The 26,582-nt window shown below is 39.8% G+C and overlaps 1 protein-coding gene across 9 annotated transcripts in view; it reads right to left on the minus strand.

Moving 5' to 3' along the window:
- Nucleotides 1-26,582, minus strand: part of DAAM2 (dishevelled associated activator of morphogenesis 2) — a 210,938-nt gene that overhangs the window by 82,266 nt on the left and 102,090 nt on the right. For all 9 annotated transcript variants that reach the window (XM_021392989.1, XM_021392990.1, XM_021392988.1 and 6 more), the window contains one exon: nt 8,210-8,299. In XM_021392989.1, coding sequence (XP_021248664.1) covers nt 8,210-8,299 — 90 coding nt within the window. The remainder of the gene's footprint in view (nt 1-8,209; nt 8,300-26,582) is intronic.

Consider the following 26,582-nt stretch of genomic DNA (forward strand, 5'->3'; position numbering starts at 1 on the left):
TCACTGTCAGCACTTCTTACTCTAGCTCATTTCTGCTCTTGGGCCTCTTCTATGAAGGATGACAGAGTTGGATTGTGAGAATAGAGAGGCCAATGATTTTTAGGTTGCTAATCCAATATCTATACTATTCTGTTACTCGGTCTCTCTTTCTCCTTTCCACAAACTTGGGTAAAACTGTATATATTCCCCCAGCCTTCATTTCTCTCAACTGTTGTACTTGTAAACTCTTTGGAATGACAGATATCTTTCAGCAGGTGGTTGAATATCAGGGAAGATGATGTGCTTTTCACCTTGAATCAGGTGCAAAGCTGAAACTGTCATATGTGACTGCAATGGAAATGTGGCTGTCAGTAGATACTGGAAACAATTCTTTGCTGTGTCTGTTCACAAACTTGTCACTGAAATGATAGGAAATTCAGGATCCCCTCTTGCTCAGTATTTGCTGGCTTTTGAAAGGCTGGTGGGCATTTGGTGAAATGTAGAATGCAGAGAAAAAGTACTGATGCATGTGGTTATTCCTCCCCAGGTGTAGGACCTCTACACTTGTCCTCATTGAACCTCATAAGGATTATCTCTGCAGGACTGACTCATACTTGGGATTGTGAAGACCCAGATCTTTCAAAAAAGCACAGACAAGGACTGAACTGAACCCAGGGGTAGCAGCTAAAACACAATCAGCATTTACATGTGCTTCCCATACAGCAAAATCAGATTGTTCACTACCATTTTGTTTCTAAGTACAGTGAATTACATCATCTTAGCAGAATAACAGCTGGATAAATGTTTTGAGTGATTTTTTTTTCTTTTAATTGGTTTTGTTGTTGTTGTTCTTTTTCCACAGTAGGGTCAAATCTGCTCCCACTGATCTCTCCCCATTTCCCACAGAATGCAAGTGTAATGTGAAACAAAACACTAGGTATTATGATGACAATATACCAGTGTATAAACTCAGGAGTATTTTTGGTCAGATTTTTGAGTGCTTACTTCAGCTGGAGAACTAGTAGCTCACATTAAAAAATGCAGAAACTGAAAGATGGACACTCAAATTTTATATACTCAGAATATCTATAGCAAAGAACATAAAATCTCTATGGAGTTTGTGTCTTCAGTACTCTGAACCAAAGAGCTGCAAAGGCATTTTCTAAGCACCAACTAACTTTTCCTGTTGTAGAGACAGGCAGAGGGAGGAAGAAACTAAAAATATTCCATGCTGTTCCCATGGGGGGGTGGGAAAGAGAAGACTTTCTGATTATACATAAATAAATATATAATTTCAAGGCCCTGACCCCAAATAGCCTCTTATACTAGGATAAATAAATGAGTCTGCAACTTAACAGTTGCACTGCAGCACTGAAAACATGAACCAAGTAAAAACTCATTCCAAAAACTGTGTCTCCTCTTATGTCTGCTACATTGTGGTCTTTCAGATATCATGATTCTATACCGTAATGAAGGTATACCAGCTGAATTGTGTAAGCATTTTTTCCTCAACATCAAAGTCATCCTTTAATCTGCTAGTAGAGTAAATCTGGGCTAAAACCATATGCTTAAGAGAAGAGTCTAACATCATTTTGCCTACTGTACTGTTTCTCAAAGTGACCTGTTTGAGGTACTTACAGATAGGAAATTAACAATGTAGGGAAAAATCAAAATACATTTATAGAAACTTAATGATAAACTTAAAAAAAAAGGTCAAATTTTGTCCTCAGGTATGCTGATTCACAAAAGCAGTAATGGGATGAACAGCAGCAAATTTATACTGATATGGGATGAGAAAAGAGCCCAAAATCATTATGTGGAACTATATGAGAATAAGACAGTGTCTTATATGAATCTCAAGTTTTATTCTTGAAGCTAAAACACCTTCTCTGCATTAGATGATGTAGAAGGAAATGTGTACTGTTTTAAGCTTTAGTTTACATTCTAATAACCACGTTGCCCAAATCTGAGACTGTTTCAGCCTACAATACACATTAAAAAGCTCTATCAATCAAACAGATCTTTCAGACTGAAGAGCTTCAAGTACACTACAAATCACAAAATATTTGTAGTTCCTGTATTAGTGACATTGGCTGCATTTTCTTGGTTCCTGTTGTGTTTCGAGTTTGTCATAGGGCAGAGTTTCTGAATTTACTGTTCTAAAGCCTACTTGCACTTATAACAAATTTCTGAAGCCTTGTGAATATCTTCCATACCTATACTAAAAATACCAGAATCACCCGATGTCGGTATCAAGCTAACAAATCATCCCAAACATTTGAGCATGAAGTCATTCTGTTAAGAGAAAAAGGAACAGATGCTGGTGGGAGAAAAGCAAGTTAACTCTACAACTGCTGGCATTTTCCAGACATCCAGCTGAAAGAATGCCATGGTTTGCAAAGGACAATATCCTCCCACTGTGACATACCAATGTTATGAAATTTCCACTGAGCCACAGGCTAACTGAAAGCAAGTCTATTTTCAAATAATTCATTTGAGAAGTTCCACATTTTAGACCATTTCCCCAGCAGTCTCCCGAGTTAAGGAAATCAGGCAGTCATTCAATCCCAAAGCAGCTATGGATCCCAGGCACTGAGAATGGACCAAATAAATTCCGCTAAAGCATACTTCAAGAAATGTGTCTCATCGTAATAAGACAGGAGACAGTAGTTGCACAGAGACTTACTGTTGGCATACAGCTGCTTTCTTAGCTTGGTTTATGGTCAGTTCACAAAATCACTGAACAATTTAGGATGGAAGGGGCCTCAGGCAGACGGGACTGGCACAATGTAGGGCTAATTTTAAAGTTAGATCAAGTTATTTGGGTCTTTGTCAAGGTTTGAATACTAAGTTAAATCAAAATGTTGACCAAAAAGCTGAGCACTTGCCATGAACTTCTGAAGCATCAGTAGGACCAGAAGCAGTTATCTGATGCATGGAAAACTTGAGATTAATTCCAACTGTCAAGTTCCAATGTACATGTCAGCCTTTGCCCTGCATGCATCAGATACTCTAATCATTTTGCTAGCGATGCACTTTCACTTGGCTCTCCAAGTCCTAAACAACCTCTTCAGTCTCCTGTGGTGTATCAGTAGCTCCTGTTTTTAGCCTGTCATGTGTGATGTGTTATTCTGTTTTCCAGAGGAAGAGAGAGTAGGAGCACTCCTCTCCCACAAATATTTCATGCAAAGATATGAGAAAAACCCTCATGAAGTCACATCCAAGCTTTGTCAAACAGGTTCCTTACAATTGGTTTCTCAAATACTGCAGAAAATCATCTTGTGTGTTCATATCTGCTACTCCCAGATACAGCATGTGGAATAACAGCTCTAAAGAAGGGAATTTATAAGGGACATATTAAATGCTCCTTACAGCTATAAATCCATAACCATAACAGTTTAATATTCCAAATCAGTAACAGACAGAAAAAGTATTTCAAAGAGGAAAAAAAAGAGCAAAAAGATAGAGTTGAAAACAATACAACTTCAAACCAACCAATTCATTTAGTATGAGACAACCACGTGTTTGGCACTCTTTATAGAGAAAGGATGAACCCCAAAAGAGCTTTCATAGCTTGGATAGACAATACAAAACCAAAAATTCATACTCAGACAACACAATGGTGTGATCTTCATCTGGTATATCACACCACTAAATGACAGCAGATGAAGATTCATTTTCTCTCTTCTTTAGGGAATACCCGTCTTTCTCTGAACATCTACACTTATTATAAAGAACTTATATTTCTTCAAATTCTCTTTCCTTTTGCAAGAATTGCAGAGATCTTCCTATCTAAACACAACAGATACAATGCTGTCTCCTTACTTAGAGCCTCCATAAAATTTAAATGCACAGAAAATACCTCAGGGTTCTAGAAGAAAAGTCCCACAGGCTCACATCTAGCTGAGAAATAACTGCTCCCCCATCTTAGCTAAGTTGAGACTACACTTTGCATTTTTTATACATTTTGTATAAAAACAAAGACCACAGCAACCCGAGAACAAGCAGTAGATGCAGGACCTTGTGTTCAACTGAGTGTTTCCCCCAAAAGCAAGAACTTTAGCTTTTATACCTGCATCCTTCTTTTTCTTCATCCCCACTAGAGTAAGGTAATTATATCAAAAGCTGCAAAAGGAGCTTAAATTTCTCCAGTAGATTTTGTATTACACATATATATGCATATTGCTCATTTTTATATTTTTAATTTTAACAGGAAGATGTATCCAAGTTTCAGCGTGAAATATATTCTCTGGAATCCAGAATTGTAGCTAGCTTTCAATTAGTGTTTACAGCAGTAACACAGGCTGGTGTTGAATTGGAGATTTTGCTTAGAGCTCTGCCTGGACATGGAGTAGAGAACAGAAGTATCTTGCATTATATCAAGCTGCACAATATCAAGCTGTACTTTTTATGGTCATATTTTGCTGACAATGCATACCACCAGGCTAAAGCTCAGAGAAACTCAGAAAACTCTGACATGTAGACATTTTCCTAATTACAGTTAGCATGGGACCAAATTGGAAGTTTGTGAAATGGAACTGCAAATGTTTTAAAAAGTTAAATGAACTTCTACTATGAAGAATGGCTTAGGAAGCTTGGCTTGTTCAGCCTGGAGAAGAGAAGCTTCAGGGAGACCTCACTGTGGCCTTCCAATACCTAAAGGGAGTATTTAAACAGTAGGGAGACCAACTTTCTACACTGTCTGATAGTGACAGGACAGGGGGAATGGCTTTATGCTAAAAGAGAGGAGATTTAGATTAGACATTATTTCCTCAGAGGATGACAGAGTACTGGCACAGGCTGCCCAGAGAAACTGTGGATGTCCCATCACTGGAGGCATTCAAGGCCAGGAAGGATGGGGCTCTGGGCAGCCTGATCCAGTGGCTGGCAACCCTGCCCATGGCAGCAGTTGGAACTGGATGAGCTTTAAGGTCCCTTCCAACACAAGCCCTTCTACTATTCTGAGTAGGTACTGAATAATTAAATGAATGCAACTACTCTACATCACAGTGACAGCAGAAAAGTTAACTAAACAGGAGAGTCGAAGACAGTTAATTAGGATTGAACTTTTAGGTGCCTTGTTTGTCCGGAGAGAAGCTGTATGATAGAGCTACTTCTGTACTTTGGAAAGAGATTTGCTACAAATTTTTCCTCAAATAAACAAAATAAAAAAAATATATCAAAAAACACAACTTGTTTAACTTTGCAAAGTATGCGTGTATGTATGGCTCTACTTATAACTCAGTACAGCATCAGATGAAGTTCATACTGTGGAGAAAGAGGCAATCTAAATGTGTAAGACTGGTGTTTTGAGTAGAGTGTCAAAGGAGGACTAATGATTATTATAATGCAAATGAGGACAACTCATTATCTCTCCTTATCCACTCTCTACAGATGAAAGGTAACTGAGACTGAGAACAGGTTAACATTTTCCAATAGTCAGCCTTTATTCCTTGCAAATAGCTGCTCAACGAATGAGATGAAGCAGACACTGCAGTTGCCAACTGAAGATACTTCTTTAAGATCAAATCATAAGAAATACGGTTTTGATGCTTGAGGTTTCAAATGCAAATCTAGAATGGCTAAAAGAGACCAAAGGAAATATGGCTGTATGGTACAAAGTGAACACTCCTCTGTAGCTATCACCCACAACCACAAAATTTCCATCCAGATCTGAGACTCCCTTGAGTACCAGGGCACTCTGATAGGCAAGCTGTGTCTCCAGCACACAACTAAGTGTGCAGTCATGTGTCTTTCATCATTTCTTTAGAAAAATTTAATATCAGAAACAGTAAGAATGAGACTTCTGATACAACAGGGATGTCCTTCTAGGAACAAGTGCCATGAAAGATTATAACTGAAGTTTAACTGTCAAGATAAAAGGATAGTGTGCCTACAGAGAGGAGTGCTCTTCATTCCTGCAGGTGACATTTTTTACTTAACACAGACATTAATCTTGCCACCTTTGGAGCAGATCAAGAAGCTCTGACCTTCCATTATTTTTAGACTAGAAAAGACATCTGAGATTAATGAATGTGAACAATTCCCTAAACTTGTATTTTTTGATCTTCTAGTGCACAGCATTTGCTCTTGCCCCCTTACAAAGCTTTTCCTCAGAGTGGACACAGAGTCCACACTTCCCAGATAGTAGAGAACTTGGCATCAACAAGACAGAGATCTTTGGATGGCTAACGGAGCTCTGTCTAGTGAGGTATCAGGCTCTTTGTGGCCAAAATTAGATTACAAATTCTTTGGGGAAAAGACAGCTTTCCTCTTCAGGGAAGCCTGCAGCACACTTTTCTGTCACTGTAGAACAGTAATGATAGGTGGATTAGGTAGTAGGCTGGAGAGATGTGTCAGCAGGGATCATTTTACTGACTGTGAGGGGAAACAATGAACAACATTGGACAGTTAAGGTTTCAAGTAATTGAAAGTATCTGCAATGTAATGAATAGACATCTGGCAACAGTATACTGTTCCAGTTAGCACATCATTTTGGATAGCTGGAGCTCAGCTAACTGAGGTTTCACTATAAATGTATTATAAAGATTTTCCAGTATGCAGCTCCTTTAACTACGGAGGTCTTCAGGATTCTTATATCAAATCCACTACTTTAAGGGAAAAAGAGAAAAAAAAAAGTGTAATGTACTGAATCCAACCAACATATTAAATACATTAAAGCCTGAATCTTCCTGCCAAGGCTGACTGGTCCTAGAAGTGGAATGTGTGGTTCTTTAAGACAGCTACAAATAGATCCTCTCCCATCAGAGCTGAAAAAACCAGCTAAGCCTGCCAGCAAAAATGTAAAGCAGACATGGATCACAACAGCCTTCACCTTCCCTTCACACTCAAGCTCTATGTACTAGTGGGAAGAAGAATGAAGAGCACCAAGCACAACTGAACCTCGGCTACTTTTATACACTTCTCTAATTATTGCTAGTTCAGAGGCACTGTAACTAATTTGATGCTATTGACTTCCCTCGGTGATGCATCTCAACCAAAAGCAAGAAACATACAAATTATCCACCCAATTGGTTTCACTTAGGTTTTATTTTATTATGTGGTAAGAAAGCTGATTTTTTTTTTAATTTATTTTTAATTTAATGCTGAGGAAGGAAGCCAGGCTAGTAGTCTCACATAACAAAGGTCTTCAATTACTCATAAAACAAGTATGTGAAAGGCAGCAAACACAATGATTGCAGAAGAATCATCAAAGTTTCAAGCTGCCTTCTTCAGTACAGAAATCTTAACATCCCCTTCCAGCTTTTGCTATGCAGGCCTACGTATAAAAGACCAGTGCTCTCACAGCATGACTTGCATATTTGGGAAATAAAAACTATGAACCCACAGGTGCTGGAATGGGCTGCCCAGGGAGGTGGTGGAGTCACTGTCCCTGAAGGTGTTCAAGAAACGTTTAGCCGTTGTGTTGAGAGACATGGTTTAGTGGGGTTATATTGGTGGTGGGTGGATGGTTGGACTGGATGATCTTGTAGGTCTTTTCCATCCTTGCTAATTCTATGATTCTATGATTCTACCTTTTTATCCAACTACCTGTTTCTTTCCTACAGCAGCAAAAAATTTCCACCACATCACTCCTGCATGAATTGTCTTGTACAAGATTCACAGCAGTGATAAAACCTTTGATTTCACTTGTCATTAGAAAAACGATGTCCAAGATACTCAAGTATCAGCTCCTGCTCTTCTGGCCCTCTCACTGATTTGTCCAAAGTTGAAAATTTTGACTGGAGAAACACCACACACAAACTGACAGGAGCAAGTACCCTTCACTTTATAATGCAACACAGAGTATTTCCTATTAGCTCTGGAAGTCTTTGCAGACAGGTTTTAAGATATTATTACTCTTCATGTATTTTAATCCATCCTGAAATATCTCAGTAATAAATGTATTCCGAGTATTCTACAAATGTTTTTTTAAAAAATCCCTAAAGCTTTTTCCTCTACATATTTATTTCTGCTCAGATAAGAAACATGCAAAATATTCAACATGGAGAGGCATAAGATTTTTACTTATTGACATGTTCTTCAAAAATCACACATGAATATCGTGCGACATTCTCACAAGTGTACGCACGTCAATAAAAATGCTTAAATCACGTTCTTGAGAAAACAGGGGATAAATACGTATTTCACATCTAGATGTGTATCAGTAATGATGCATATGCACACAGAATTTACACATGAGCCATTTTGATCAGGACAATAGTAATACCTTCTTTTTGCTGCAGTATATCTGCCATTTCTTCTCTGGAGGGAGTGCAAACATAGCCTCTCTGTTCTTGTCTGTAAGATCCAATTCATCCTGGAGATCATGAAAAAGAAAAACAGAAAAAAAAAACACAGTCAATGGCTGCATTGGTAATTTCTAATATATTAAGAGGAATCTGGATCAGGTACGTTGCCTAACCTTCAATCAAAACGCAGAGGACTTGGTGCCTCCCAAAGACCACTGGTTTCATAATTTTTACCTTGCTACTCCAAGTTACCCCTGTCAGGGCAGAACCGGCAAAGAGGGCAGTCTGGACAACTGCAGTGTCAGGCTGCCATTACTTATGATCAGTTTTGGATGAGAAAGATCACATGAAAGGGATGAAATTAAGAACTCAAAGTACTGGCTTACATACTAGTGACACTCCTTACAATAGTTAGAGAACGGCAAAAAATTCAGTACACTTTTCTTCTGTCCTGCATTACCAGCTTGGTCTTCCAGTTAAAAATATCAACAGACTTAAGGTACATGCCACTTTGCTCTACATCTGGGCAGAGACTAACAGAAAAAATAAATAAATAGTTTTCTGCTTCTTCCAGGGCTACCAATGATTTAGAATGAGTATAGTGAAATCACCGTATCTTCTAAACAAAGGTCAAAAGACAGTGGTTTATTGGCAGTAATGTCACTGGCAACCTACAGGCGAAAAAGGTTTCAGTACCATTTTACTTGTCCTCTGAAGCACAGAGGCCTCATCAAAAGACGATCAGTTGTTCAGAATCAGAGGATTTTACTCCACACAACTTCACATCAGGTTAAATAGATGAGCAAATTCAGTCTCTTAAAAAAAATGAGTTCAGCGGAAGACAACTTGTCCATCTCTTCTGTAAATGGTAGACAATGTCAGTCTATCTTCCTATTCATGTATTCATGTCTCTCTAAATCATCAAAGCAGAGCATGCTACTTGTTCTCTGTTAGCTCAGCACTGACCAGAATAGAACTTCAGTCACAGCTGGCAGTCTCAGGTGCTGATGGGAATTAAACAAACAGGAATGGTCTTCACAGCAAGTAGCCTGCATGAGTTGGGACAGACAAAGATGTGTAAACTAGAGCTACAGCAATAAAAATACAAACTTTCAATGACATTTCAATAAATCAGTTTTGGTAGAGTACCCTTTTCCTTACCTACTGTGGGGGAGATGGCCTAGATAACCTTCAGAGGTCTCTTCCAACTCAAGTGATTTTATGATTCTGGTGGAAAGTGTTTGGAGAAGGAAGTGTCCAACAGTTCGAAATCTAGATGACTTTGCAGCACTAAGAACATCACACACGCAGGTTCTGGCACCCATGCTAACCTAACCCAAGCACAGACAATACCTCTTTAACTCAGACCAACAATGGTTCATTTGGAAAGCTTTCAGGGCTGGGAAACTTGTGAAAACAGTGAGCTAAATTGCACACTGAGCCTGGTAGCGGCTGCTGACAGATTTAAAAGCCCATAGAGATTTCAGCTGCAAAAAGGTACGAAAGAAATGCAAACAGTAACAAGGTGAGGTCAGTGCCAACAGCCCAAGGTAGATGAAGCTGGAGTTCTTTTTCTTTCTTTCAATTTTTTTTTTTTTAAACAGGAAAAAGTTTAAAGAAAGAGTAAAAAAAAAAAAACAAAAAAAAAACTAGCTGTGCAAAAAAAGTGCAAGCCATGTGGAAATGTTTAGGGTGAGTTTCCAAACAAGGGGGCAGCCAAGCGAGGCAAGGAGTTTTATCCTTGCTCCACACAATTAGAAAGCTCAGGCCAGGATCACATTCTTGGGGAGAGAGGGAGAGTGAAACGACATGTAAGGTCTTAAGACAAGCAAAGGAATGCTGTTGGAGGTCAAGCATGTGGGAGGGAAGGGAGGAGCAGACAGGGAATCAGAAATGGCAGGTTTGGAAGAACCACCAAAGGGGCCAGAACACACATTTGAAAAACGCTGGCTGGCCTCAGTTAAATTCTTAGGAAAATTACGATATTTTATTGAACTGCTTAATGATCTTAGCCTTCTTTTTTTTAGCTTTCTTTTTTTCCTAATTAAAAAAAAAAATAATAAAGTTGAATTCACTGGAGAAGAAAGCTGAGAGGTTAACTGATTCTGCTTGGTTCTCACAGCAGTTTTGCCCACCAGACCGCCTGCCAGACTTTTGTCCTCAAAGATGATGATACCAACCAATACAGTACAAGAAAATCATTTCATCAAAAAAGCACTCATATTGACTAGAATCTAAACCCACCTGGATGGCAGGATGCTGCCACTTAGCTTCTGGACATTCCCATTGGCACTGGTAGCATCAGGGACATAAGGAACATTCTGCTTTCAGTAGGGTAGTATACATGACTTTTATTCAGTCTTGAGAACATTCCTTTCAGGACAGGAGTCTAGAAAGTCTAGAAAGTGTAGCAATGGAAGATCCAGTGGGAACAAACTGCACTGCACCCTGCTTCATCATGATTCACGAGGGTAGAGTAAGATAGAACAGTGTGAGAAGTTATCACATGAGCTAAGGTAGCATAGTAATAAGAAAACTGCTCTAGGTACCTGGCATAATGTGTTCAAATGCAGACACAAACAAACCTGGCTGGAAAACAGCACAGAAGCCTCAGAAGAATGGACTGCCCTTCTCTATGAAACAGGTAGTATTTGTCTCCATGAGGAGGCAAATGCTAGGCTCTAGCTCAGCAGTCAGGTGGGCAGGTAACAAACAGAAGCAGGGAAAGAGACACCTTCTCCAGAATGCAAAGCAGCAGTTGGGCTCATCAACAGCATTTCCTGAAGTATGCCATTCTCTTCAGCAAGCATGCTGCTTCATGGAAGAAAGTTGTGAGAGGAACTGAAAAGACCTACATGCCCCACTCTACCTACATCCTTAATCAAATCTTACTCTATGAAGAACTACAAAACTCTGTAAAACACTGAAGACATTAAACTTTCTTCTGGAACCCTCCAAATTCTCTTCCCTCCCCAGTCCCCATGCCCCTTCAAAATCAGGAGATGACTGCAAAAGCAACAACTGGATCTAGCTAAGAAAGAAGATTCTGAATCAGATTTTCCTATTGACTTGGGAAGCTAACAGACAATGCATAAAGAAACCTATTCCTGTTTCCCTCCAAAGCAGTTGTCACAGAAAGAGTGGAATAAATTTCAGAAAGGCAATATGCTTCATGAATAGGTCATACTGGCCTGACAACAGAGGCAGATCTGTCAAAATGTAGAACTTCAGACGCTAGACTTAGTTCAGTGACAGCAAGTAGCTACTGAAGTAGAAAGAAACTGCAAAGGTTGGCAGGAAAATGAAACAACTACAGACTCTGAATGCAACCATCAAGGCTCGTGTTGGAGCCAGGTTGAGGAAGATGGTGTGGTGTGACTGAAAGGTTAGGAAGCATGCATGAAGGGCAAGTAAGACCAAAGAGATGCAAATGCATCCTCCACCACCTGTGCCCATTTCCCAACACAAACATAATAAATCTGCCATGCCTTACATGGAGTGCTTGGTTTCAGCAATTCATGCCAGCATGACCCTGCACAATGGATCTCAGACTATGGTTCTAAAAAATACTCGAAGTTGCAAGTATTCCCATGAAGCAGATTAAAAAGACATTTGCCAGGTTATCCTGAGGGCGACGTAAAGTAGTTCCAGTTAATATTTCGTACATTTCTCTCCTTTATCTACTTCCTATATTATTTTATTTACTGAGAGAGGGACACATTGAGTTAATTTCACTTTCATGTGGGCATTTTTTACTGACAGATTAAATTTCAACGATAAAACATGCAATACGTACTGGAGCCGTATTTGAGATTCTGATATTTCCAGCCTAGTTTTTGGGCCAAAAGGGAAGATGGCCTCCATTCAAAATGGCTACAAACCAAGGAAATAAGAGACAGAAAGAAAGAAAGGGAATAAGAGGAAGAATGGGCAGGAAACATAAAGCAGTATTTTGTGGGATTTAAAACCACATTGTGACCCTTGTTTTTGGAAACATTCATCAAAGTGTGAAAGCTGGATTTGATGCTTGTAGCCATCAGCATGATTATGATATCACTCAAAGCCCCAAAAGAGCTGAAAAGAAAGGCATTTCTCACCTAGACTAGGCAGCACTTTTCTTAGAGATGTGACATTAAATTAATACAGAGAAGAAGGAATATTCTGGGAATATAGAACAGTGGCTCTTCCTGAGAATCTTTAATGCCTACTAAGATCTCTGTACTGAGATGCACTTTACATCTCCACCATTCAGCTCTCTATGGAAAGGTGGGACAGAATTAAGAAACAGCTGATCCTTCACTTGTCTACTTCACCAGGTTTTGCATGAAGACTTGTATGGTCCAGAGAAATCATGGGATTTAAACATGGAAAACCTGAAACAGGTTGAAAGGCAAACTCAGTAAAATAATGCGAGACCCAGCGAGACTTGCCATTTTCAACATACCAATGTTGGAGCCACAGAAGGAGTAGGACAGAAAGGTCAAGATGATGAGTACACAGAGTATCAGGGCTTTGGGGCCCCAGGGCCTCTTCACTTCAGGTCAGAATGATCAAGATCAAGAGCATAAACTTGGTTCTCCAGGAATGTTTCGACAGAGATGGGAGATTTCCTCAGTTGAAGGTCTTTCTCATTCTACTTGGCCCAATTCCACAGGCTACCGAGACATCCTCATAAACTAAAGGAGTTTCTCAGTGGCTAAGGGCAAACAGCTGCTCCAGTAAATAATCAATTAAGCAAGCAAACAAAAATTGATTTGTGTTGTTATGTAAATATACTTGGAATTCTCTTCCCACAAGAAACATGTAAATTCCTAGCACCCATTTGGTTTTGAGTAAAAACTTTTTTTGAGCTATTAGAAATTTCTGTGAAACTGAAACCCAGCTGTAATTTACTATAATCTCAAAATCTCAGCTAAAACTTATTAAAATCATAAATGTTCAATGAATTATGCATAGCATCTCCAGCAAGATGTGGCAAAGAATTGTGACATGATAGGGTTTCTTCACTGTAGTCAATAATATCATTATTATGGACATAATCTACATTTTGCCAGGAGAGAGATGAGATTTTGTTTTCTTATCTTTAGCTGAATACCTGTCTTGTTTCATCAAGTTTTTATAATTTCAGCAATGGATGTTTGAGTCATACTTTTCATTTTTGTCTGTAGGTCACAGTCTCTTACTTACGATGTTCATGAAAGAACATCCTTTCTGTGGTTGCTATCTCTGAGCATACACCTCAGCCTGAGTTTCATGTTTAATGGTTTCTTTTATTATTGGGAGAATTTTACAACAGATAAAAATATTCTTTTTTTTTTTTTTGTCTGTTTTCTTCCTACTAAAAATTCAGGCAACTATTACAGAATTCTTAAAGAATGTAAACCTGTTACCATGCACAGAGTTAATAGTTTCACTACTTCCGTTGTTCAGATAATTGCCTATTTTGACTGTCTGATTATGGCTGTACCACACTGTTTGTTTCTTCAACAGAAGATGAGCTCTCAAGCAAAATGATAGCCTGGTCCCAGCATCAACAACTCCACAGCAGCCAAACTCATAAATGGCACAAACTAGCCAAGCTCCACAGAAAAGTTACACTCCATTTTTAAACTCAAAAAAGGAAACTTGTGTCAATCCAGACCAAATAAGACCAGAAGTTGTCTGTCCTGTGGTCAGCACCAGGAGATTCAGAGGGCTGCACAAAAGCATTGGAAGTGCAAAGCTGCCGAAAAAAATAATGTAGACAGTCAAACACTGCCCAGCTCCCTATCTCAAAAAGCTGCCTGATTCTGTGATGTGCTTGAATTAATGTTCCTTTCAAGATGGGAGACAATACTGATATTTGCAAATTTGTTTTTGCTCAGCTTTTTTTCTCTTGCTCAGTCACAATGATATTATCCTTAATAGTTGTCTGTGAATCATCAAATAGGGAACAAAACTGAACGATTAGGAATAATACTACAGTGCCTTTAGAAACAGATTCTGGAAAACTTCCAGGATTTGAAGACATTCTATTTGAATAACTCACATGCATACTTACCTCAAAAATGCAGGTTCAAGAGTATGTTCATTTTTATGTTATGATCCTGCACTGCATGAATTCTAGTTAAATGCACCACATGTATCCTGCTTCTGTTCACATCCCCATTTCTTCTTTTTCCTTTCTCTTGCACACACATACCTTTACTTTTATACCCCTCTCTAACCTTTTCCTCATTCCCCTTTACCCTTTTTTTCCTGTCATGCATAAATGCACTCTCCCTTACCCACTTCATCAATCATTCTCTCAGTTTCTTAACAGCATAAAACTCACCCAAGTTACAAAGTGAAGTATAATACACTGTTACCAGAATAGTAAATTCTCTTTATAATGTAATATTGCTTGCCTTGGGTTCCAACAAGGTTGTTTATATAGATGTCTGTCACTGTGTCCCAAAAAGAAGGGCCATATTGCAGTTCCCAAGTAGCACAGTAGAGCTGATGGCCTTATGCACTGGATGAATTTATTTAAATCTTGTATGAAGTAAAATGTGAACGTGACACATCGTGGGATCCCATCCAGCATCCGCTGCCAGGCCCCAGAGTAAAGTTCATGTTCTCTGTGCAATCACTGTGAGGGAATAGCTGCTGGTGGATTAATCAGTGCTGAAGTACAACTCAAGCTGACATGAGATAAATGGTTCTGACATCTCTGGGACTATAGAGGAAGGGAAAGCAGTAGAAAGAGATCAGGGAGGGGGTTGTCAGTAGCATGCTACAAACCTTTACAGTAGAGAATCCAATCCAGCATTACAGCTTTAACAAGTGAACTGAGTAAGATCACATTGCTAACATGTGATTTATACTGCCTGAAAGCTTCTTTTACTTTTACATTAACAATGGTACTTAGGAACCCCATTTTTTTTCTTTTTTTTCCTCCTCAGATTACGCTGCCTGTGCCATGCTCTCAAAGCAAATAAGCAAATAATAAATAGGTCAATGTGGTGGCTCATGTTCTAGCCATCTGTCCAATATGGAGGCAGGCAGGAAGGAACAGACAGAGGCAGATTCTCATCACAGAATCCAGGGTCAGCTGTTCCAAAAGCCGCTTTAGAGACAACCACGGTGAATGAGTAAAAATTAGTCTTCAGATCTTAGTCCCTTCGCAAATCACTTACAAACACTTTCAGATAAGATAGATCTTCTCTATTTAGTCACTGTGTTCACCTCCAGGGGACAGTAGAGGATTGTTCCCCTACAGTTTTCCTTCCATTACTTTGTTCAATTCAGCTCACCAGGCTGACAGATGAGAGGCAGCCTCTGGAAGAGCCTACATTTCCAATACTGAGGTCAATAAGGCATTCTGAAAGCCTGTCTGTCAGTAAATGAGGTTCATTTGACTACATAAACTGCCTACACCCATGCACAAACTGGAGTGAAGAGCGGTGCAAAAGTACCACTCAGCAAAACCCCCAGCAAGAGAAGCGTTTCAGAGGCATGTGAATATCCAACTGCAAACACCAGAGTGTGACTGAGGCAGGCATCATGAAAGAGGGAACGAGATCTCTTTAAGCAGCAAGTGGTTCCCACCCCTGCCTTCTCAGAGCTGTGCCCCCAGCAGTCATTGACAGCAGGTGCTCTTTCAACGAGCAGCAGCACTGCCACCCACACAGCCAGCACATCTGCAATGCAACAAACTGGTTAAAAGTTCCCACTTGAGCACCCAATATATCTCCCAAGTCCTCTGGTAATCCATGGAAAAACAAACAAACAAACAAGAAAACCACCAAAAAACAAACAAGAGAACCCACCAAAACAAACTCTTCCCACCAATCTCTTATAACTCATCCTAACCCCTGCAGTTAGAAACAGTCAGCATGAATTAATTACACACAAGGATGGAGAGCAACATTTTAGCCAGTTTTCCAATTAATAAGAATTAAGCAGATCACAAGAAAACATCACTGTCTCTCCATGTCTTTGCATGCACAGTCAATATATGTGCAGATGCATGTGCCACTTGTAGCTTACATACACAAGAACTATATTTGTAGCACATATAACGTCTGCTCATATCTATAATGCTTTATTGCAACATTTGTGCAAAATGAAAACACTGTGTTCACAGGTGTTTCTCACACAGCCTGCTGGCATAAGAAGATACATTTATGCTTCAGCTACTGCCATAAATGTGAACATAAACCAGAAAAGCAGACAAACAAGAGACTTAGATTCCCATTATACTCTTTTTAATTCTTGCTTTTTAAAAAAGATGCAGCTTTAAAACATCCTCTGTGTTGGGGGCCCGAATCTCTTGATTTTCAGCCACAGTAGAACAAAGCAAAAAACACCTGATGTTTGTGTTCAGGAGAATATATTTCTCCTCTAAGATGCCAATGCAGAAGATAGTCATTCTTATGACTCAGCTTCACAGCAATAATTTCATCTGTCATAGGCACAGCTTTTTGGCAGATGATTTTATCAAACAAAAAGATTAATTCCCAATGACTCCACCCTGCAAACATCCCCTTTGCTGAACTGCTTCCTTTTTTCTTCCTTAATCGTTGGTTAATTGCCCAGAGAAGAGCTAAATCCTGTCACACTCCTACTCCTCTCTGTGGCTTGACAGCATACCAGCACATAAAACCAGCGAGGCTGACAGAGGCCATCCCCCTTCAGAGGCCACAAGAAACACCTGTCTGCTGGTGCAGGGTTCTATTTGCCCTAGCAACAAGGTGCTAGGGCAAATAGAAAGAATGAGGAAAACCAATACCTATTTATGCAACAATGCACACAGATGTTTGCCAAGAGATCATAATTTAGATAACACATTCTCATATATGCAGGACTATAATACAGGTAGGGCAAAAGGGAAGCTCCATGGATATCCTCTTGGGTGGGCATATGAGGATAATACAGCAAAAAATGTTGTTGTCATCACTGCTATTTCTGTTAAGATGGGCTGCAGGTCCATGTCAGTGAATTGGAACAAGACCAACAATAGGGATGGGGATAAAAACTGAATAGTCAGGCTTGTGTCTAATCTAAATCCCCGCTGCTGCAATTTAAGCCTGTTACTTCCTGCCCTATCAACCACAGATACAGTTAGCAGATTTGTTCCTTCCTCTTGATAACAGTCTTCAAGTCTATTAAAAGCTGTTGTAATGTCCCTCGTCAGTCTTCTTTCTTGAGGCCAGACAAGACCAGCTCTTTCAGTCTTTCTTGAGGTCACGTCCTCTGGACCTCTCATTCCTCTTCTAATTGACTTCCGGGCTATCCCTGGTCAAAGTGCATCTTTTCTGAAGTTCAAAAGTGTGAACAGTGTTCCAGACAAGACCTTACTAAAAGCAAGTGCAGAGATTACCTCATGCATCTTCCACAGCACACTCCTCATTATGTATTCCATAAAATGATGACTTTTTTTTTAAGTAAACAAAAAAAAGTGTGACTCATGTCCACCCGTGATCCTCCATAATCCCTACTTTATTTTCTGAAGAAATCTATCCACCTGCCTCCTTCCTATTTTACATTTTCCGACTTGCTCCTAAAAGGAGTTCATTTTGTCTGTTCACTCTTTTTCACACAGTTTCTCCATCTTGTTTTACGCTTGTCTTTTAATATCCACGCTGTTTACAACTTAATGACATTTGCAAAGTTGATGGGTATACCCTGTATTCCACTACTCAGTCAATCAAATGAAAACTGAACAGAACTGAAGCTGTTCAATCTCTGCTTGTGATACATCTTTTCACAGTGACAAACCGCAAGCCCTCTAGGGCAAGTACCACTTTTGTCTCCATATTCTGGTTACACACAGAGTATCAGACACCTCTCAAACAGAGTTGCCAGTGTCATCATCTAAAACACTAAATCTGAATAACAACAAATCTGCTGTTTCAGCACAGTGCCATTCCCCCTCCCCCCACTCCTTATTTCCTTTCCTTCTCCTCCCCTTACTTTCCCTTTCCCTCTCCCTTCACAGGGCCAGGGTTTGTTTTTCATGCCAAGGTCCTTTAGATGAGACCCCATATGGGAAGGAAGGTGTGGGAAAGGTTATTTGGAGATGTCCATCTAAACTGCTACCTTTCCGGCTTCCCCACCCTCTCCCTCCCTACAAAGTCTCTTCTGTTCTGCTTAAATACTAATGAGTTCAGAGGAGGTTCCTATACTGGAGCAATTCACAGCTCGAACTGTGCCAAAGCACACAGGCACACACCTCTCTGATCGTTTCCTGCCCAAGCACAGTCCTGCTGGCTCAACCCACAAAATGTGGGCTGGGAATCACTGTTGCGGCCCTGTGCCAGAGGCAGGCTGAATTTTCAGGGGGTGTCGGTGCCACCCACTCCTCCCAGCTTCATGTGTGCACCCTATTTGCCATATGCAGGAAAACATGGGTAAGGCAGAGATTGGCTAACATTTAAATCTCTGATAAAATATTACGTAAAAGGGCAGGAGCAAAATTAACATCTTATCATGTTCTGTTTGTGGTGCTCAGACACATGCTCAATCTCAGCTCTTAAACACAGGGGTAAACAGAAAGGAAATCCAATAAATCATTTCTGGCATTAGCTCAGGTTTAGACAGATAGAAAGGAAACTAGGAGCTGGGTTTAGTTCTTCTCTTGCCCTCAGAATAATTACTTCAGATTTAGTAGTGCGTACCAAAGATCAGAATGTGTCCCTAACTCCATTAAATTGAATAAAGTTAACCTGGTTTACGCAAGTGCAAAATATCAATCTCTACCTCAATTTACCTGCTTTAAATTCTAACAGAGACTAATCCCCTGTTGTTGCTAGACAGCATTTAGCACAGGTTCCTTCAACTGCTTACAGACCAGACTTCAGAAACAGAACAGACCTAGCAGTCTACCAGTCCCCCTTTTTCCAAACTGTTGCTTTCTACTTCAGGAAATGAAGATGAGCTGAATTTACTACTAATCTGTCCAGACTCACTATAAGAACACCCACATATGATGAATCTCTCATCTCCTCTGGGGTAAGGTGGAGGGCAATTCCACAATACTTTTCCCTCACAAACTGAATATTTCCATAGCCAAACACTGAATGGAAGGCATGACAGTATATTTGGTTACTCACTCACACCCTGTCCTGTCTCATTGCTCAAATACTCTGATAATCAGAGCAGCAACTACTGCACTGACATCACCAGGCTTAAGAAAACAACAGCCAAAACTTTTATTCCTCTACATATTTTTAAGTATGAAGTTATAAGAAACACTCATAAAATACAACAAAAGGAATAAGAGAGGGATGAGGATTTGTATTGCAGACTAGATTTGTCCCCTAACTGCAATTACAAATTGTTGTTACTTGGTTAAGCATTTGTAATCCAAAAGTTCTCTCTCACTATTGATGTAGAAGCCAACAACTTTACACCGACAAACAAACTCATCCAGCTGTTGCTCTCTATACAAGATGTAATGCTGAAACACAGCCACTAAAGCAATCCCAATGGATTTTCCATGACTCAGGGAACTCCCTGGACAACTTCCAGTCTGGGAAACTACAATCTGCTTTCCCCTTGTAATTTCCTTTAGAGAAGTTACTCTTCAAACCTCCACCTAGTAAACCATTGCATAACGTTGTGCACACTGCTAAATTCTTTTCTAAAGATGTTTGTGTTATTAGTCTGGCCAGCCTCTCCCTTTCTGTGGTCAACAAATCATGCGAAACTGCAAAAAGAAAAGGTACCCTGAAGTGTTTTTAATATAGAAGCACCTAGAACATACAGATGCTGGATAGGGCCCTTTGGCACAAAGCACTGGGCCTACATGGGAAAGAAAGGAGAACTTGCCCAGGAAGGCTACAGATTTTCATACCAGATTCTACCTGAAAATAGGAAATTTTCAGGTAAATAGGAAATTTGCAGGTAAGAGCAGGGCAAGGTCTATGAAAAGAAGCACTAGCAGAGATTTGTTCCCAAGATCTTCAAATACAATGAACTTTGCCACTGGAAGGTTTGTGTACTTCCTGTGACCTTTGTGTGCAGCATCTTTTCAGCACCTTTTCAATTTGTCTACGGTTCTGTATTAAAACTTGTTTAAGAAGTATTACAAATCCCTGCTTCACACTGGGGAAGTAAACTCATGAGTGCATGAAATAAGTTGTGCATGTTTGTAGAGGGACTTAGGAAAAGAATTCTGGGGGGAAAAAATGAAGTGAAAAAAAGAGTAGCACTCCCAAAATAAGTTTTCCTCCCAGCAAGCTTACAAACTTTTCCATGTACAGAAGAAGAAATATCTAGCATTCAAAGCCATGAATAAGTGGTGTTCCAGTGCCAGGTGGAAGGCATCTGTCTGTATTTCCACTGGACTAAGCATGTCAAAGACAGCAGCTGCAGATGCAGCCTGGTGAGATGAGCGAGAGAGAAAGCACCTTCTGATGCCTGCACTGCACGCTGCTCCCATCTGGTGCTGAAGCAATGAGCAGAAGAGCCTCTCATTACCTATGTTTAGTGACACCAAAATCTCTCCCTTGTTGAATGCAGAGGAAGATGCCTGGAAACTGCTAACCTGAAAACTTCATACTTTGAGAAGGTGCTACACTATCCACTCAGCCACACCTGTGGCATCTTGCTCTCCCCTACGACAGAGCTTTGCAGCCCAGGCAGGCACACGGCAAGAAAAGAAACCCGTATCTCTCCTACACTGAAAAAAACATCCCATGTTACTTTGACAGGTAATGATAATATCCTGAATGATAAACAACCTAGAGCACTGTCTGAAGACAAAACCCACCTGCAGAAGGACACAGAAGCATGGCGTAATTATAAACCGTTCCCCTCAATTCTCCTTCAGGCTACAATATACATTGTTTATATCTGTTTATATATAAATTGCTACTAGATGAGCAAAGAGAGAAACTACTTTAAATCAACACATGAAATAGATTAACTTTATTGATTGTTATCTACTTCTTCATTCAGCTATCTTATTTTGCTAAGTTTTCCCTATACCCCAGCTACACTTTATCTCAGCAGGGGGTAACTGCTGTCCTGCAAAACACTTGGATGCAGTCATCTTTCACAATCCTTCCTCCTTACTGGAAAATTTCCTTCATTACATTTACATAGTAATTTTCTTATAAATTCTATAAGGTTTTCATCATCACAGAGATCTAGCTCTCCCTATGTTGCTCAAATCAAACTAAGTGACAAACCATATCTTCTACAGCGTCTCAGAACTGACTCTTTCATGAGCTGCAGAAGAAATAGATATCTGTCATTCAGCCTTCCTTCATCAACATGCAAGCTCTGTCTCCAAAAGCACAGCCAGAAGATCATTTTGGCCCACCATTTGTGCGATGCCACCTCCATCTTTGCACTTTTGCTCTCCCTTCAGTACCACAGTGACTTCATTTACTTTGTCTTTTCCTTCAGTGCTTCAGAAAACTTTATCCCTCCTTATCACAATCTCCTGTCCACTTACAATCCAGCCATCATGTTCTTTGCATGATTCAATACTTTGCTCTAACATTTTCCACAGATCCTTCTCCAGGTGGCTCCTTCTCATCTCAAAAGGCCTCTTTCACATGGTCCATAAAAATTCTCCCACCTCAGCAGGCCAAATCTAGAATTCAAATGTCCTCTCCAGAGAGTGCAGAACTAGGACTTAGTGGGTTTGTAGGGCATCTAGTATAGTTTTGAACAAGACAGTAAAACACAGAAATAAAGAAAGGGAATAAACTGTACAAGGGCATGAATTATGTTCAGAGAGGCTATGTCAAAGGCACAGGCCAGAAAATCTTTATCCTGTTCCTGGCTTTACTTCCACTAGAAAAGACAGAATCTGTTACTTTAAGTCAGTAGATACTGAATTGTGTAAAAATGTGTTCAGTTCTAGGAGTAATACAGAAAATTGTCTACTTCGTACTCATTCAAGTGGAGCTGAAAGCCCAGGAAGTCTGAAATAAGGATAAGTTATTTTGATCTTTCCAGTTACCAAGTGTAACTCCTATTATCAATATCATCTCAATGTTTAATCACTTCAGCAGCCTTCAGACTCAATCCAGAAGTTCCTGGCTCTACACTACAGCCATAATGAAACACAAAGCCATTAATGTACTAATGATGCTTAAATAAGAAAAAACCCCTACTGTGGGCCTTTGCATTATTTTTTTTCTTTTTACGTAATACTGCCTAGCACTACATACACTTGCATCTGTGCCAAAACATGACAGTATTATCAGCACAGTTGATACAGTGTTAGAAATACTTGGGTACAAGATGTCTGAACAACAAACACATCCACCCATGGCTTAAGGGGATAGTATATCATGAGAGTTTCCAAGCATTCAGTAGAGGGAAGATAGACTTCTTAGCACATCAATACATCAGTGCTAGGATCTGTTTTTTCCCCACTTTTTGAATCCTGAGCTACATCTCTGCTGTGCTTTCAACATTCTGACTTCTTTTCTCATGCCCTAGATTGGTGATTGTGCATTTTCTCAATCAGGTAACATCATGGCTATCCTGTAACAAAAACATAATTCAGTAAGTAGGTCTTTCTCAGGTGTTTCCAGTCTACTGTAAGCAAATCACACCCAGAACATACACAAAGTGAATGTTTGAACATTCTCTTCAAACATTCCCACCATGACCACAGTATTCCCCACCTTTCAGGAAGGCATCCAGTACGCTCTCCTTGGGATACTCGGCAACCAGCAGTCCCCATGAATACATAAAATACCACACATACCTAATCTAAGGCAACGTAGAATTATGTGACTCTACTACTGCCTTCAGTGGAACTGAACTGCTTTACACCAGGTAAGGATCTGTCCATAAGTCTCACGTAAAGCAATAAGATCTTTGAAGCAATGCATCCCTGTACAAAAGCCTTGTAACTACACATGTACTTTGTTAACACCCCGAGGTCCTTCACACCCAAATTCCAGCACATAAATACACATTTGGATTTGCATTTGTTTACACAACTCTATTGATTCCTGTGCATGGAGTGTGAGCTGCAGTCTTCCCGCTCCGCTCTCAAACTTCTCTCACCACACCTGGATCTCAACACATTTGCAGCGCAGCAACTGCTGCTTCTCATATAGCTGCTCAGGGAGCTGCGAGCTGCCAGCCAGCTGCATCTACTGGAAGGAAGCCTGGAGAGAAAAACAGTGCGGGTTCTGCACCCAGTGCCACAAGCCTATCCCTAGCACATCACTCCATACATAGGTGAGTGTGAAAGGCAGAGTTATCTCTGCCATGTGAGGTAGAGTAAGGTTTTGTATCAAGGACCAGAGTAACTCTGCAAAGCTGTCTGTCGTGATATGTGCACTAGAATCAGCAGCTTGTACACGTGTATTGCATTTGGGATGTGTGTAAAGCAGACCTGACATTATGAAAAGTCTTTTTTGAAGAGCAGGAAGAAAAGAGGAAAAAATGAGAGCGGGAAAGAGAAGGATCCTGGGTATGTGCAATTAATTAAAAAAAATAAAAAACACAACACACATAACCATCAGTGTATAACCAGACTGAGATACAAGACAGAGCTTTTGTTTCCCAAGTCTTAGTCTCCTAATAACTTCAGAAATCTTACTCATTAATTTTGCTATGATTATAACAGAACACAAGCGCATTTGAATGCATGCAAAATGTTAATCCAACAGCTACAAACTAGCTCAAGTCAGAGCTCATCACATGCAAATAAAAATGAGGGATCTCTCCAGATCTTGATTGCATTTCTGACTTGATTAGGTACAGTCATTGGTTACAAAAAAGCACAGAAGGGATACCCACAGGGAATTAAAAAAAAAAAAAAAAAAAAAAACTAAGAAAGAAAAAAAAGAAAAAACTGGGAAATATAACACAGAGGCACTTTTAAAATATGGTTTCAGAGAAATTTGCATTGATCAACAATTCAAAGCCACAGGCCTGTCAGAGGTATACTGTCTGAAACTAAGATTTACATGCCAGACAAGTGATACAAATTAAATTCCTGTATTAAAAAGAACCCAGGAAGAGAATAGAATGACTCAGAAGACCGATAACGTGAAACTGAAATATTCAAATCTTGGCAACATGCCTGAATTTAAATGTGATTAAGTACTGCGATCAATATACGACACGTGTTTCATGTTTGAAGTAAGGGACTATGTATGTATTTCTAAGCCACAAACTTTCAGTGCAAAACTAGTGACTAAATAAGCTTCAGACATAGAGGATGCTTTTCTGAAAAGACGGTGCTCCATGCTGAAGCCAAAAGACAGGCAGCTATGCAAATCTTCCCCTCAGTTTCTCTCTATTACTTCTGGGAAACAACAGAGAACTTTGTTCTCCAGACCTGTCAACAAAGTGAAACTCAGCTGATATCCTCTTTCTTATGCCTCAAAACAGACTGATGGCTAAGGCAATCTGTATTCACAACAGAGGCAATTCTTTCACTTTTTTACCCAATAAATACTCTTGCAGGTTACAGAGCCAAAGAGGGGCCTCACAAACACTGCCATAGCTAGGACTTGGCGGACTTGGCAAGGTTGAGTGGGACTGGTGATATATGGGAGCACTTATTCAATGTGGTGAAGCCTAGTTTTCATCTGAGGTTTATGTTGTATCCATTACATTAAATGGCCTGCCAGGGAGAGCTAAGCATGAAGCAAAGTTGTTACTTCCAAGTCAGCTGTATGCAATGGGAATTGCTACTACAATTATTTATACTTGGATCCCATCTCCATGCGGCTCTTGATGAAAATGTGTTTCCTAGTATGTCACACTGATGCTTTGCTCAGAAATTGTTTTGCTTTCTCTGATAAAATAAGTTAATAAATTCTCAGATAATTCCCTGCTGCACCTTAATCTTTTTCCAAGTAAAACTTGCTTTTCCCCTTTCCCCTCAAATTTTTCTTCTCTGGAAAGAAGGACTTCAATCACAAAGTTTCACTCTCTGTGAAGGCAGAGAAGGAACAGAAGTGCACAGATGTCACAGAGTGAACACAGAACAGAGCTTTCCCAAAACTTCTGTTACTGATCACTTCATCAATGCTGCTGAAAACTTGTCCCCTACAACTCCACGACTCCTTTTCTCTGCCCTGAGATGACTAGTAAAGATACTGGGTGTGCAACAGCCTCTTGTGCTCAGAAGAGACTGAACAACTCCTTTCACTCTCTTATGAATCTATTAAGTAAACAGAGTCTGTTATTTAGGGGCTTTGAGAAAAACAAACAAAACAAACAAACCACCACAAAAACAACCCATGTGTAAATACAACGTAAGAGAAACTAACCATGACAGAAGAATCCAGACAACATCCTACTTGAACTTAATACCAGAATGCTCAAATGACTAAGAGCGAATAAATGCAAACATTTGTCAAGTCTTTCTCAGTGTAAGAATCTAATGTGGTATCAGTAACTCAGATAAGGATATTATCATTCAAGTTTGAAGACTGTAGTATGCATAATATGATCAGCTTTGAAAAGGGCAGCTTAAAATGACAACTCTACTTTTTTCTCTCAGGCATTCCTTCCTGAAATAAAGTGTTAAACTCTACCTTCTCAAGCACTATGACCATCTCAAGAGAAACACTAACAAAGAGACGTAACAAAAACACAAGATCTTTACACTGCCCTTTCCTCTATGCTCGCATTATTTATATATTTTCTGCTTTCACTGAATTTTCAGCATTAAAGCTACCCTTCTTGGCCTGAGTTCACTTTTAGGATCCACTTGGTGGTTTAAAAGAGATATAGATGGCAGAATCTTTACTGTCATGCTGCTCACTACCTTAACCAACAAGAAGTCCAGGACTTGTAATACTGAACAAAAGGAATCAAAATCTACTGTGCTAAGAATACACCGTGACTAACAAATTTGAAGAAGAACTTGCAGAAAATGTTTCATGAAAAAAAAAATATTTCTCTTTACTTTACAATAATTCTTTCAGATTATTCTGCAGTTCCTGTTCAGTCAATAAATCTGCGCAAGGAAAAACACATGGCTTAGCACAGCCATTTTTGCCAGCAGGCACAAAACCAGCTTGGCACTTGCTGAATAGACCACCAACTGCAGCAGCACTTTACTACGTGGTAGTGTACATAGTGCCAGCTGAGAAGAGAGACCGAGGGAAAAGGGAGAAGCAATGCTGGCTGGAAAAACCTTGACAGTCAGGTAGGGCCAGTTTTACAATTTATGAGACACATGTAGGACCACTCCACACAACCCTTCTACTGTGCAGAGCTTCTCTTCCAGAACTGTTCATTGAAGGAGAGATACTAAGGCCAGCTGTTTTTCCCTTTTTGTTAGAAGTGAAAATGGCCCATCGAGGGACAAAGCTTGGAGTCACAAGCAGTTGTCTGAGATCTATCCTAGAACTGTTTTTTTTTGTTGTTGTTTTTGTTTTTTTTTTTTTT

The sequence above is a fragment of the Numida meleagris genome, chromosome 3, assembly GCF_002078875.1.
Source record: "Numida meleagris isolate 19003 breed g44 Domestic line chromosome 3, NumMel1.0, whole genome shotgun sequence".
Lineage (NCBI taxonomy): Eukaryota > Metazoa > Chordata > Aves > Galliformes > Numididae > Numida > Numida meleagris.